Source organism: Salminus brasiliensis, chromosome 3 (genome assembly GCF_030463535.1).
Source record: "Salminus brasiliensis chromosome 3, fSalBra1.hap2, whole genome shotgun sequence".
Lineage (NCBI taxonomy): Eukaryota > Metazoa > Chordata > Actinopteri > Characiformes > Bryconidae > Salminus > Salminus brasiliensis.
This window is the reverse complement of record NC_132880.1, coordinates 50,144,079-50,160,165: the sequence shown is the minus strand read 5'-3', so window position 1 is coordinate 50,160,165 and position 16,087 is coordinate 50,144,079. Positions and strand designations below refer to the sequence as shown.

General features: G+C 42.1%; 1 protein-coding gene across 1 annotated transcript; it reads left to right on the top strand.

Annotated features, from left to right (window-relative positions):
• The first annotated feature begins 6,406 nt into the window (after positions 1-6,406).
• npvf (neuropeptide VF precursor) lies at positions 6,407-9,312 on the top strand. The gene is made up of 3 exons (XM_072674984.1): positions 6,407-6,538; positions 7,358-7,752; positions 9,228-9,312. Exons 1-3 carry the CDS (start codon positions 6,407-6,409, stop codon positions 9,310-9,312), a joined length of 612 nt encoding a protein of 203 aa, XP_072531085.1.
• The last annotated feature ends 6,775 nt before the right edge of the window (positions 9,313-16,087 follow it).

The following is a 16,087-nucleotide window of genomic DNA, read 5'->3' as shown; positions in this document are numbered from 1 at the left end:
ACAGAAAGGCCTTAAAACCACAGCCTCCTTCACTTATTCAGCCGAGAGGCTGGATCTGCGTCTTACCTGTGTACCTGTGAGCAAATGCGTAAACATAGATCAAAGGGAAAACACAGAAATATTTCATTGATTTACATAAAAAAACTATAGAAATATATTTTAAAATATATTATCGGTTCACAATCCACACTAATCATCAGTGTTCATCAGTGTGTATCAGCAATTCGACTGTATAAGTGTGTGTGTATATACATACTTATAGTGTATATGAGTGTGTGTGTATACAATCGGGCATGTGCATCTCTGCACCAGGTTTAAATCACAGAGCACGTGACTTAACCATTGCTATACAATAAATGTCGAGAAGTACTGCCAATAGAATAGGACTCCCTGAAGATCTCTGTAGATGTATTATATCTTATAGCTCATCATTACAGTCACACAGACGTCTCATATCTCCAAAACTGCAGCTTTACAGGAGGAGGAGAAAACTTTCTAAGCTTTCAATGAAAGTCAGTGTAAAAAGACTTTGCAGCGTTTCTATTGGTCCATCATGTTTGAATGATTCTGAATCAGAGCTAAATATTTGAAATGTGGTGAATCTGTGAGAGCTGTGGTCAGAACTAGTCGTGTCAGCGATTCTCAAAACACTTCAGACGTTGTTGGTCACAAATGTTGGCCTAGAGGGCAGTAATGATTTTAAATGCACATTTTAATAAAAAATGATGGCAAAAAGCAAAATGACTGTAATGCATATACATAAGTATGCCCAGTTCTGCACATCCTTTATCAAATCATGTTTTTAAGCATTAAGTGAAATTAAATAAATAAAGTTTATTAAAATAAGTGACATAATAAGCTACAGAGACACACTCTGCATATTTAAAACACAATACCTGTTTATTTACAGAATGTCATAATTTAGAGAAGAAAAATGGATATTGTACATATGCAAAGATTTTGGAATTTTAAAATGGAGATACAAGGTTAAATCATAGTGCTGACAAAGGTGGAAATATTTCATCATGAAAAGAGCTGACGCTGTTATCCAGAATGACGGGACAAGGTAACTGGTATTACAGAGGTGGACCAATATAGTGTTGGACTCTTATTGGTGTAGTGCAGCAACCTAGTCACTCAGACTGGGTCTGAACCCCAGTCTCCCACATGGTGTGGTAGCACACAGAAAAATAGTGGGGTTATCCGTTAAGCCACACAAACCACCAGTTATATATATTTATATTAGTTGTTATATATTGTTATGTTATACGTTATATGTTGTATGTTATTGTGATATAGAACACTATTTTATTAGCTAATATTAATCTGCATTATTTCTGCTGGTGTGATTTTCTTGCACAGAATGTATTTGGTACAGCACAGATTAAATACATAACATGAGTTTTGAAGTACATACTTTACAATATTGTTTCTTACTAAAAATGTTGAAATTAATACAAATAAAAAGAAAACTTGAATAATCTACTGAGAATGTTTTTTTATATAATATGGCAACAATTATGTTTTAAAAGAAGTTTGTGAAATTTTGAATATTATTTTTTTTACTTCTGTATAAATATTAAATTGCAGACACTTTAAGAATGCTTCAAGTTAAGATCCATGATGTGATGTGAGCAGATAATACAACCCACTATAACATAACATCAAAACATACCTTTCATTTAAGAAAACGAGAAAACAGACTTTTATTTTGCAGTCATGCAAAAAAGGCTTTGATGCCACACTGGTTTCAAGGCCTTCATCAAACAAATGCTTCATCAAAGACACAGACTTCAGTGGAAGGATCCTCTAAGAGGAGTGAAGTTTGGAGGCGGCTGTGTGGGAGTTTGGCTTTGGGTTTTTTTGGAGAAAGATTCCGTGTGAAGCTCGACTTGCTCCTGTTTACGTTCCCTGGTTTCTGTACAGGTTCAAACATGGCTTTACAAAGACAGGTTTATGTGTGTCCATTTGGCAAAAAAAAATAAAATAAATAAATAACATTTGAGCATAATATTGTACTGCCACCTAGTGTCTAGTGAGCAGTGCTGCATGGCCTGCTTTTTCTTATTGTGCCATTTTACACTGATGAGTTGGGAAGCTGTACTCATCACAGTCTGGCTTTATCTGTACCTTCATTTCTCTGAAGGAAAGACCTGCAGGGTTAAGAGTTAGAATACTGGCCCTACTTAGGCCTGGCTGTTCACTTGCTCACTGCTTTTTGCCATTTGAGGACTTAAATGACAAGAAAAGCTGAAAAAATGAGGGGCTGTTCTAAAACTTTTGACCATTTATGTATACAATATCAGACTAAAAAACACAAGAATTTTTTTTATAGAATATTTTATATATATATATTCTCATACAAGCACAATGCAAGACCTCAGAATTGGGCCATAGTCACCTTGGACACATTTCTGACCAATAAAATTGGGGTAAAAGAGGGTTTGACCCTTTATCTGGGGGTGGAGCAATCCTTTTAGGAACCAAAGCCACATGAGATGAGGGGTCAGCAACTAGTAAGATAAATACTACAAGAAATAACTAAAAACTTGTATATGTGCATTGATATGTAAGGACGTGTTTTTGGCTACTTTGGTCATTTTCCTTTACTAACTAAAATTCATTCGCTGCCTCAGAGCAACATTATGCAGTTAGACCCCTTTTGTCAGGTCAGTCAGACTAAAGCAGTGGTCTCTCCAGTCCTGGAGACCCCCTGTCCTGCACATTTCAGGCTGCTCCCCAACTCAGTATGAACACAAGTGTTCAAATGATCAGCTTGTTTTCAGCAGTTAATACCCAGCTAATCATGTGATTCAGGTGTGTTGGAGCAGGTAATGGGGGGTGGGGGGTCTATGGGAGGGAGGGAATGTGATCGGGGAGATAGGGTCATTCCTTCCAACAGTGAGGACAGCCTGTGTGATGAGAGTGATGGTGAGGAAGAGTGGACACCAGAATCACCAGAATTTGAGAGGGGGCAGTTAAGGGTCAGCCAGACTAGTGACGTGTGTGGTGTGTACTAGGAGGCAGGAGGACATATGTTATGATTGATATTAAGATATTGATATCAAATTATTGATATAAAATTGATATAAAATTAGCCATACCCCCACCCCTAAGAGACCTGCACTCTCAGATTACCTTTACCAGGATCTCAGCCCTTAGCTTAGCTGAGTTAGCTCTGAGGGGTACGGCCTGTTCACAGCCATCATTAGGAAAGGTCAGGTGATGCACAGGCTCCTCTAAGCAGCTGCCTAGCACTCTACCATCAGTTCCTTGATTTGTTGTGGACATTTACCACAAGTTTGAGACCCCAAGGTTGGGTTGTCAGAACCTCCCTGCATTGAGGTCCCTCCCTCCTACAGTCTTTTTCTGTTTAACTTGGATAAACAGCTGGTTGAGACCTGAACTGTTTCAAAAAACCTTCAATGCAGACCTTTTTTGGGGGGAAATCTAAATCATTTTCACATAATTTAAGTGTTTTAGGACCAGATTTCTTCATAAAAACTGTCATTAAAAGATCTGAGGCCATAAAAGTAGACAGTATGAGCTCAGGCTTGTAGAATATGCCGTATTATCATAATTACTGTCACCTATGATTAAGAATTGTACCGTTCACAGGGCTGAAGATTTAAAGAGCGTTTGAAATATGTGTGCTATGAGTCGAGTCATCCGCTGGCTCTGTACAGAAGCATCTCTGCAGAATGTAAGGGCTGATATTTATTTGACACAGACTGCAATTAGGAAATAACTAATAACTGAGCGGCGGTCTGCCGAGACGGCCGGGCCGACTGAATGAAAGCACGAGAAAGGAAATGGCCTGAATATTCGGACTGAATGCTGGACGGTTAATTGGACTAATGTTGTGGGAGCCTTTCTCTGTCAACGAAGTTCAACCGTTGATCAAAGGTCATCTGCTCTAATTATGCACTGATTCGGCTTTTAAATCTACCCCATCTTGCCTAATTAAAGCTGAGTGGGCAGCTAGTCCCTCTAGTGCTCTCTTTGTGCAGTTTTCAGCGTTTGAGGAGCTTATAATCAGCCATTGGTCTGATTTTATTAGAGAATTTCTCTTATTTTAATATAAAACAGTTATAATAATCAAAAATATACATAGGTCTGATGTACATGAATGCAATTGAGGATAGGAAACAGATATCTGAGGACTTTAATGCCTCTAAAAGCTTCCTCACAGTTAGACACAATATGGACAAAAGTATTGGGATCACAAGCTCATTCATTTTTCCTTCTGATATCAAGGGTATTAAAAAAAAGAGCTGATCCTGCTTTTTTTGTTGGAGTAAGTGCCTCTACTGTCCAGGCAGGAAGGCTTGATTTTGCTGGATTCTGGAGGAGCATTGCTGTGAGGATCTATGATCATCCTTCTCAGACCTGCGCTGAGCTCCTTGGACTTTTCCATTGTACTGTGTGTTTGTCAATCAAACCCTTTTTTGAGTGAACACAGAGAAGCTACCAGCTGTAGTCCATCATGATCCCTAACAGGAAGTTAAGAGCTCTTGGTCTTGGTCTTATAAGTTATTTTAGAACTTTCAGAACCACTGAATTAATAATGACATGTATGGACCTAGTGGCCTGAGTGATCCAGCGGACTAAGGTGCTGTCACTATGATCAGAGGGTCGCTGGTTCCAATCCCGGTCATGCTGCTAGCCATCGGCAGCCGAGGCCCAGAGGAGCACACTTGGCCTTGCTCTCTCCAGGGTGGGTAGATGGCGCTCTCTCCCCACGTTACTTTGTTGCAGTGCTGGCCGTCGCTGGTCTCCGGTGCAACAGAGCTGGGTATGCGGTGCTTCCCTCCAGGAGCGTTGGTTGGTTGCCTGGTGATGTTGCATCGGAGGGGTGTGTATTGGTCCACTCTCACTAGTATCGGGGGTATTACGTGCGAGTGGGGGGGGGCGTGCGGGTTGGGTAATGGGTTTAAACTGCTCCAGACTTGTGGTACAATTTTCAGTTCATACCATTTTATAATAATGAAGTATTTACTGATTCTGAAAAATTGGAAAATGTAAACACACTGCGTGTCCAAAAGTTTGTGGACACCTGCTCGTCTCAATTTGCTTTTGAAATTAAGGATAATAATAGTGAGTTTTGTTGTTTTCCCTTTGCTGCAGTAACAGCCTCAACTCTTCTGTAAAAACCTTACACTAGATTCTGGAACATTTCTGTGGGGATTTGATGGCATTGCACCATGACAGCATTACTGAGGTCAGGTACTAAAGGCATGATTAGCTGAAGATCCATAAATATCACTCAAACTTATCCCAGACAGTATTGGCTCCACTGGAGCTCCACTGCTCTACAGCCCAGTGCCGTGGGGCTTCATACTCTGCTATCTACTGGATGCCGTTGGGCATGGTGACTTTTATTCACTGATGAATGTAAAATGAATATCATCGCCGTTAAAGAACAACCTTGTGATGTGAGTCTGGCAGTCTTTCATGATAAACGGACCAATAGAAATGCTCCACAGTGACCTGGAGTAAAATATTTTACATTGACTTCCATTGAAAGATAAGGCGTCTGTTTCCTTCTCCTGTACAGCGGCTGTTTTGGAGATACGAGGTGTTTGTCCGACAGCAGCGATATACACTATATGTTCAAAAGCTTGTAGACACGCGCTTCTCTAGAGGTGCTTTAGAAATCAAGGGTAATCATAGGGAGTGGGGGTTCCCTCTACTCTTCTGCAAAGGCCTTACACCAGATTTCTGATTTTGCTGTTGGGATTTGATGGAATTCAGCCATGATAGCAGGTACTGACCATTTCTGAGTAGTTATAGATTCAAAAATGCCATTCAAACTCATCCCAGATGTAATGTCTGGAGCTCCAGCACTCTAGAGGAGTCAGTTCCACTGCTCCACAGCCAGCCCAGGATGGTGTTGGGCATGGTGGCTTTACACTCATGGGGATTAACCAAGCTGTGCATGCTCCACTACAGGAAGAATGGGTGCTCTGTAAAGTAGCTGAACTCACTCATTAAGAGGAGTGTCTAGACTTGGGTGCAAATTGGTGCAAAACTCACATGCTTCTTAAATTTTATTAAATAATTGAATTTGAACATTTAATTAATCTGGTTCAGAGCAGAGAGGCACTGTTTATTATGATGATATTAAACATGTTAAAAACCTTAAAAATCTTAAATAAAAGGCATCTGTCCTTCAACCTGCTCAGAGCAGCCCACCTGCGTGCCCCCGTGTTGCTATGGCTAACACAAGAATGTGATTAATGATGGCAGAGAAAGGTGCTGCTTGAGTTCCGGGGTTGAGAAAGCGATTCGATGAATGTTGTCAATGGAATCTGTGTATGTGTGTGTGTGTGGGGTGTGTGTATGTGTGTGTGTGTTTATGTATAAAAGGCCTGTAAAGTGTCTCTCTAGAAATGAAGGCTGGAAGATGTCTGTCTCCGTGCTCTCTCTGACACTAGGCATTCTGAGTAGTCTGCTGTTTCAGGATGTCAGCACTGTCAGGCTCCCGCTCATGGATGAGAACGACCCCAACAGAATCCCAAACGGAATATTTTCGGAGGTGAGAGACACACGAACATGAACACACACGCATTAGTGCAGGAGGATAGGAGGTACTGACCTAACCTTAACCTCCTGACCTCTACAGAAGCTCCAGCTGTTCTAGACTGGCTGTAACTGAGGAGCACCTCAGCTAGTTTGCAGTGTTGTATGTGTGATTACTGTATAATAACCCTTAGGCTGCACTAAACGTCACAGTTTAAGCAGTGGGTTAGTCCCGATTCTCTGTTTATTAAATGTCTATACGTCAGAATTAATGGATATGTACATGAAAAATATCTGAGACAAGCATGGTAGCATATTGGTGCATCACTGACAATTAGATTGTCCTTATATGACGACCTACTGGTATCCAGTATGATATGATGTTGAACACTTTATGTCCAAATACTTGTGGACACCCTTTCTAAAAAATGCATTCGGCTACTTTGAGTTGCATCCATTGCTGACACAGATGTGCAAATGCACACACACAGCTTGTCTAGTCCCTGTGGAGAATAAGAAGAACTGCCAATAGAATAGGACTCTCTGGAGCAGATCAACATCATGACCCTATTGGCTCCATGCTGCCTAATAATGCCAGGCGTGGGCTAGAGGGGTATAAAGCCCCCCAGCATTGAGGAGCTGTGGAGCAGTGGAAGAACTGTGTTCTCTGAAATGATGGTGGAGGAGCTCCATCCAGTACTTTTGAGAGAGATGAGGTGTGGTGGTGGTAATTGGACATAAAAAGTATGGATAACCAACATTTCTACTTAAGTAAGGTAGCAAAGTATTGGTACTTCATTACTCGACACCTCTGGTCTATGTCCTTCATTTACAGAACACTCAAGATATCCCACGCAGTCTAGAAATGGAGGAGTTCACTTTTAACGTGGTCCCGACCAGCGGCAGAGCGAGTTCACCGACCATCCTGCGACTGCACCCGATAGCAGCCAAACCGTCGCACCTGCACGCCAACCTGCCACTCCGCTTCGGACGGGAAGTGTACATCCAGCGAACGCCCAAGTCCTCCATCAACCTCCCACAGAGGTTCGGCCGCTCTCAGGAGCTGGACCCATCTTCCGGGCAGCTGTGTACAGAGTGCCGGCGGGCCGAGTCTCCACCCTCTGCCACGTTACCACAGAGATTCGGGCGACGGAACCTCTTCGTTGGGGATCCTTTGCGAGCCTTGGCTGTGTTCACGCGGACCCTTGAATCACCACTTCCCAGAGACAGGTGAGGAAACAGGGTCAGGGTCTGAGGCCTGGTTTAAATGGCGCCAAACCGGAAACACCAAACTTACCTAATCTAGCAGCAACTGTTACTATGACAAAGACAATGAAGGTCATTATTGTCTGTAATACTGTCTATGGTTATGGTCGGTGTAGCAAAGCGCATAGTAGGATGGTAACAACACCGCCTTCCCATGGTAGACTAGGGTCTGACATCCCGACCGGGCCAGTCCACCACCCTACACCAATAAGAGTGCTCGGGTGGGGTTCCTAACTCCACACTCTCTAACCAGTGTAACATGATTTACATGTAAGAGCTCGAGACAGTGTGAGGTTAATGCTATGACCTAAAATATATATATATATGCAAATGGACAAAAGTATTGGGACACCTCCTCATTCACTGTTTCTTCTGAAATCAAGGCTATTAAAGCTTTTGTTGGAGATATGGCTTTCCTGTCCAGGGAAGAAGACTTTCTACTAGATTTGGGAGGAGCATTGCTGTGAGGATTTGATTGCATTCAGTGACAAGAGCATTAGGGAGGTCAGGATGTTCATCCCCAAATCCACAACACATCCCAAAAGCAGTGCACAACCCATTAGGGAGCGCTCCAGATGGGGTCCCATCACTGTCTCATATGTGAGACCCACCTGAAACCCAAAGATAAAACTTTCTGGTTCCCAATTGGGCTACCCGCAAAGGTCCCACATGGACATGCTAGCTGGGAACTCATCCCAAAGGTACTGGATGGAGCTCCACCATCCATCATTCCAGAGGACACAATTCTTCCACTGCTCCACAGCTCCTCAATGCTGGGGGGCTTTATACCCCTCTATCTAGCCCATGCCTGGCATTATTAGGCAGCATGGTGCTGATAGGCTCATCAGTTCATCAGAGAGTCCTATTCTATTGGCAGTACTTCTCTACAGGGACTAGGCAGGCTTTCTACATTCATTAGAAGGGGTGTATATGTATGTTTAGCATGTTTGTGAATCTGGCAGTTGTTCTTTATACTGGATCAGAGTTACATAATGAATGGACCAATAGAAACGCTCCAAAAATGACTTAAAAATGAATTAAATCTTTTACATTGACTTCCATTGAAAGTTCAGGCTCCTGCTTGTCCTGATTAAGCTGCTGTTTTGGAGATATACGTTTTGTTTTTGGTGGAACATTGACTTCATGTGTATATAATATAATTTTATATAATATAATATAATAATTATATATTATTAATAATGACTAATTAGAACACAAGTTTGATCATAATGAGATTAGACAGTGTTGTACCGTATAGGCAAGACTCTCTAAAACAGCTCTGCATCATAAAATAAGTGAGTATTGTGTACGTATTTAAAATTATGATAAAAACAATAATAATAATGACAGACTGTGTTCTTTTTTATGTATATCAATAAAGAAATCTTCACTGGTTTGTCTTTGAAATGCTGAGCCTGTCTTGTCTGATCTCTCTGCAGGTCAGAAGACTATGACTACATGTTAGAAACGATACAGGAGGAAGACAAAGCTTTAAAGAGTAAAAATTACATCGGCGTAGACTAACAGGTCTCATCCCTGTGCAATGTGTGTGACGTTTCTTCCACCTTCAGTGTTTCTGCATCTGTCCCTGTCTGCTTCTACTCTGATGTACTGTGAGGTAAGCGGTACTCACAGGCTCTGGTTGTGTGAGCAGATATTTAGCCGAGTCGGCTCCATCGATGGATCTGTAATAACAACTACAACAAATAATAATCATATAAAAATAACAATAAATAATAATGAATGTAAATAAAAATGAAATAGTTGTGATGTTTGTCTTTTGTTCAAACACAGAGGAGCATTCTTTAGTGAAATCCTGTAAACACACCTTTGATCCTTTGTTGGTTAATTGATCCGTATTAATAGCTGTGCACGGACGGGGGTGAGCCTCGTTAACGACAACATCGCTTCCATTCAACCCAGGGGTCGCTCTAGTTGCTCTAGGTTTCATGATCTCTGAGTAGAAATACAAAGCTGACACAGAGGGGGTCTGATTGGACAGTGTGCACACTGAAACTAAACCATATGGACAAAAGTATTGGGACACCTGCTCATTCCTTGTTCTGAAATCAAGGCTATTAAAAAGAGTTTCTCCAGCTTTTGTTGGAGTAACTGTCTCTACTGTCCAGCTTTCTACTAGATTTTGGAGGAGCATTGCTGTGATGATTTGATTGCATTCAGTAGGAAGAGCACTTCACCCCCAGCTCCTTAGCCCACACTAATGGTGTGAATGAACCGGGCTGCGAGAAACACGCTAAGAACATTGGGATGCAAACCATTCTTAGACAAGACACCCATGTACATCATATTTAACCCCTATTGTGCAGTGAACACACACATACACACACACTAGTGAGCAAACACACAGTGAACACACGTGCCCGGAGCAGTGGACAGCCAACTCCAGCGCCCAGGAAGCAGAGAGAGTGAAGAAGGGTCTTGCTCAAGAGCCCAACGGTGGCAGTTTGCCGAGCCCGGGTATCGAACCAACAACCCTGTCATCAATAGCCAGTAGCTCTAACCGCTGAGCACCACTGCCCACTCCCCTAACCTTTAAAAAAAGAACGTTCCTATGAAGTTTTCACCACTGACCATCAGCTAGGTAGGGGTAGTCCAGTTTTGGCTTTGTGGTCAGTGACAGGGTTGAATCTGATGCCCAGGTGAGGATTATTCAGTCTGATCGGGTTTTAGTTTTCTAGGCTCTTGCTTTTGTTCTCACCAACATTGGACATTTTTAACCTGACAAGCAGCCAATCCCCAGATCACTAAATTACATATCTCTGCTACACACTGGTCCAACCAGCAGATGGCGATCTTCTCATTCTGACTAAAGCTGGTCTGTTCTGGTATTGAAAAGGTCACAGCGAATACAGCTGCTTCAGTCCGGTTTATTGATCATTTGTAAAACCTGTCAGATCATTCATGCCCTGAAGTGCTTGTGGTTAAGCTCAGGTAATTACTCTACAGCAGGACAGCACTAACTATACAGAACTAAATATACATACAGCTAAATATACTAAATATGCTGAATATACTTAATATACTAAATACATTGAATATACTAAATATACTGAATATACTGAATATACTAAATACACTGAATATACTAAATACACTGAATATACTGAATATACTAAATACACTGAATATACTGAATATACTAAATACACTGAATATACTAAATATACTGAATATACTAAATACACTGAATATACTGAATATACTGAATATACTAAATACACTGAATATACTGAATATACTAAATACACTGAATATACTGAATATACTGAATATACTAAATACACTGAATATACTGAATATACTAAAAATACTGAATATACTGAATATACTAAATACACTGAATATACTAAATATACTGAATATACTAAATACACTGAATATACTGAATATACTAAATACACTGAATATACTGAATATACTAAATATACTGAATATACTGAATATACTAAATACACTGAATATACTGAATATACTGAATATACTAAATACACTGAATATACTGAATATACTGAATATACTAAATATACTGAATATACTAAATACACTGAATATACTGAATATACTAAATACACTGAATATACTGAATATACTAAATATACTGAATATACTAAATACACTGAATATACTGAATATACTGAATATACTAAATATACTGAAAATACTAAATATACTGAATATACTGAATATACTAAATACACTGAATATACTGAATATACTAAATACACTGAATATACTGAATATACAGAACTAAATATACTAAATATACAGAACTAAATATACAGAACTAAATATAAATACAACTATATACTAAATATACAAAATATACAAAATATACTGAATATACTAAATATACAGAACTAAAGACACTAAATATACCAAACTAAATATACTAAACAACAAAAATACACTAAATATACACAAAACAATTACAAAAAATAAAATAAAAGAATATACTTTATAGAAATAAGAGAGTCATATTGTGAGTATATTTAGTTCTGTGTACTATTTACAAATAGATAAAAGATAATCTGAGATAATAGAGAAAAGATAATCTGAACAACAACAACAACACAGGTGAACCTCAGATGCTGCATCTAATATTATTATTATTATTATTATTATTATTATTATTATACATATTATACCAAAAAAACATGACATTTAAATAATGACAGTGTCTTACTGCCAAAGCAGTGAAATGCAGTTACTGTATATTAGTTTCAGCACCTGCATATATCATTCATGCATTTTGATTCATGCAATAAACCAGACGTCAGAAACAGCCGTGTAAACTCTGTCTGCTGTCCTCAGGAAGTCGTCTTTGTATAAGAGGAAGTGCTGACTGTGTCATGGCTTCCTCTATGGTTTAAAAGCATATTTACTGTGAAGACGCAGGAAATCCACGAGAACAATCCGACCAGACGACCAAACCAACCTCTCACACAGTTAAGCAGTGAAGTGAGGAATAACTAGAGAACACCCCACAAGACCTGCCTGCTGATGTTCTGGAGATGTTCTGATGTTCCCAGTCATTATCTAGAACATCACAGTCTGGTTCTTGTCAAAGTGTCTCAGATTCTTACGCTTGAGTGTCAAAGTGTCCAGTGAGTGGAAGAGTGCAGAACACTGGGCAGTCTGGTCTCACTGGAAAGACAGAGAACCTTACAAAGCAACCAGTGAACTGTAATTACTTGAACCTCCACCTCCACCTGAACGTAGCCTACTACACCTAAACCTAATTTAGACCTAAACGTAGGCCACAGTGTCTTATTCAGAGTTCCTGTTCCACCTTAAATTATGCTGCAGTTATACTCTGTCTCCTACAGATGGCGCATTCACATTTTTGCCTGTTTTTAGTTTTCTCCATGGTTTGAACTCTGTAGCTGCTTCTGTCCACTGTGTAAATACCTCTGGATGAATGGACCAATAGAAATGCTCCAAATGACTTTACGTTGACTTGCATTCAGAGTAAAGAGCATTTTTGCCTTCTCCTGTAAAGTCGTCATGTTGGAGATATGTCGTCCAGCACGACCCTACAGGGCTCACTAAGTTTCGTTCTGGTCAGTTCTCATTTAACCTAAAGCTCACTTACATGTTTAGGGTTTAGGACACCAAAAAACCAAACCCTAAGTTACTCGCTGACCTTTGGGCCTAAGGTCACCAATCCTCAGTGTGTTGTTCATGATGTCCCCCTCCAAAACATATGTCAAGCACAAGGCTGTGGATCTATCTGCACTACTATTTCAGCACATCATTATACTCATATCCATGGTGAGGTCTTAGTATTTGAATGCCTTTTTGCCTATTACACCCTGACCTCTGTGCCTAGGGCCTAGGGTCACCAAACTTCAGTATGCGGTTCAGGGGGTCACCCTCTACAATATATGTCAAGCACAAGACAGTGGATCTATTTGCACTCTATTTTTGCACACATGGTTGCAAAGGTGTCCTCATTGAAGCCTTACCAAACTTGTCGTGGAGGGTCACAGGCCCAAACCACACCCAACCCAGCCTTAAGCTAAGCGTCTGGGATCGTCAAGTCCAATCTTGACCAAATTTGTACTGGTGGGTCACGGTGCCAAGCATTTATTTTGCCTACCTCTTTCCTTTCCACATAACAGTTTGGGCAGTTTCATTGATGAACTGGATGTTCTCCTGAGTGGACTCCCTGTTGACGCCCCACTTATTCTACTCGGCGACTTCAACCTTCCATCAGAGAAACTCCAGTCTTCATGCCTTCTCCCAATCCTATCCTCTTTTGATCTCGCGTTCAACCAGTCTGCACCAACACACAGAGCAGGGAACACTCTGGACCTGATCTTCAGCAGACCTGTCCCTGCTCTGGATGTGGCTGTGACTCCTTTGGACCTCTCTGATCACCACTTTCTCTCCTTCTCACTCCCCCTCTCTGCTCCTTCAACTACCACTTCTGCAAGTTCTTCCACTCTTCACCGCAATCTTCACTCTGTTTCCCCCTCAGCTCTTGCCTCTACTGTCCTGACCACTCTTCCCCATCTTGAATCTTTCTCCTCTCTCCCACTTGAAACTGCTACAGACACTCTCCTCTCTTCTATCTCCACCTCTGTCGACCTTCTCTGCCCTTTCTCCCCTAGGTCAGCAAATTCTTCTCCACCTTCCCCGTGGCTGTCAGATGTTCTCCGCAACAACCGTAGAGAGCTAAGACTGGCTGAAAGGAAGTGGCGGAAGTCACAACACGACTCCGACCTCCACTCCTATCAGTCTCTTCTCTCCAGGTTTAGAACGGAAGTTGCTGCCGCCAAAGCATCTTACTACAGGGGGAAATTGGAATCCTCTGCATCTGACCCACGCAAACTATTCACCATCTTCTCCTCTCTCCTCAACCCTCCTACTCCCCCACCTCCCACTACCCTGTCTGCAGATGATTTTGTCTCCTTCTTTGAAGAAAAGGTTGACAAGATCCGCCGATCCTTCCCCCCTGCCTCTACCCCCCTCTCTAGACACTGCCCTCCTCCTCCTCCCTCTTCTCTGACTTGCTTCTCTCCTCTTTCCACAGATGACCTCCTACATCTTCTCACCTCCAATAATCCTACCACCTGTCCACTAGACCCTATTCCATCCCCTCTGTTCCAAACCATCGCTCCAAACCTCCTCCCCTTCATCTCCTCTATCATAAACAGCTCTTTGTCATCAGGTCAGGTACCATCGGCCTTCAAGTCTGCCAGAGTCGTGCCCATCCTAAAGAAACCAACTCTAGACAGCTTGGACATCGGCAACTACAGACCTATCTCTCTTCTCTCTTTCCTCTCAAAGATTCTCGAACGTTCTGTCTACAACCAACTGTCTCTCTTTCTCACTCTGAACAATCTTCAGGACCCCCACCAGTCTGGCTTCAAAGCTGCACACTCTACTGAAACTGCTCTCATTGCAGTTACAGAGAAGCTCCATGCAGCTAAAGCTTCCAGACTGTCCTCGGTTCTGATCCTTCTTGACCTCTCCGCAGCTTTTGACACAGTGGACCACAAGATCCTCCTGTCTATCCTTGCCGGTCTTGGAATTACCGGCTCTGCATGGCAATGGTTCGCATCATACCTGCAGGGACACTCATACCAGGTAACGTGGCAGGGCGACACGTCCGCTCCTTGTAGTCTCTCCACTGGCGTTCCACAAGGCTCAGTTCTTGGTCCTCTTCTTTTCTCACTGTACACTCACTCTCTTGGTAAAGTGATATCCTCCCATGGATTCTCTTACCACTGTTACGCCGACGACACTCAACTCATGCTCTCTTTCCCACCGTCTGACACACAGGTCTCCACCCGTATCTCAGCATGCCTCGCCGACGTCTCGTCTTGGATGGCGGCTCACCACCTCAAACTCAACCCCAGCAAGACGGAGCTGCTGTACATCCCGGGAACTGCTGGACCAAGAAACGATCTTGCCATCACCTTCGAGAACTCACTGGTCACTCCCTCTACTGAAGCCCGCAGCCTTGGTGTAGTGATGGATGATCAGTTATCGTTCTCAAGTCATGTTGCAAACGTAACTCGGTCCTGCAGATTTCTTCTGTACAACATCCGGAGAATTCGACCCTTCCTCTCTAGAGAGGCCACCCAGGTGCTTGTTCAGTCTCTCGTCACTTCCAGACTTGATTACTGCAGCTCTCTCCTGGCTGGTCTCCCTCTGCGCGCCATCAGGCCCCTGCAACTCATCCAGAATGCAGCGGCACGGGTCGTCTTCAATGTCCCTAAATTCAGCCATGTCACTCCACTGCTGCGTTCTCTCCACTGGCTTCCTGTAGCTGCCCGCATCAGATTTAAAACCCTGACGCTGGCCTACAAAGCCAACAGACCAGCCCCTCCGTATCTAATGGCAATGGTCAAAAGCCGATCCGCACCAAGAGCCCTTCGAGCTTCAAGTACGGCTCGGCTCGACCCGCCATCCCTCAAAATCCGCGGAAGACAAGCGTCCAGGCTTTTTTCTGTCCTGGCACCAAAGTGGTGGAACGAGCTGCCCCTGGATGTCCGAACGGCCGAGTCGCTCGCTGTCTTCAAACGCAGACTGAAGACCCACCTCTTCAGAGAGTACTTGGACGAATAGTTCTATGGTCGCCTTATTGTATTGTGTTTAGTAATGTCTAAGCTTGGAGGTATCTTTTGTATTAGTCTATTCTAACTAGCTGAGGTTTTCTTGGGTAAATAGCAAAGCACTTTGTAAGTCGCTCTGGATAAGAGCGTCTGCTAAATGCCGTAAATGTAAATGTAAAATAACAGTAAAAACAGTGCTGTTCCCTTATAGAAAT

Bases quoted from the DNA above. Each gene is read 5' to 3' on its own strand.
- npvf (XM_072674984.1), top strand. From the start codon at position 6,407: ATGTCTGTCTCCGTGCTCTCTCTGACACTAGGCATTCTGAGTAGTCTG. The intron at 6,539-7,357 runs GTGAGAGACACA...CTTCATTTACAG, and splicing joins CAAACGGAATATTTTCGGAG to AACACTCAAGATATCCCACG. The intron at 7,753-9,227 runs GTGAGGAAACAG...ATCTCTCTGCAG, and splicing joins TCACCACTTCCCAGAGACAG to GTCAGAAGACTATGACTACA.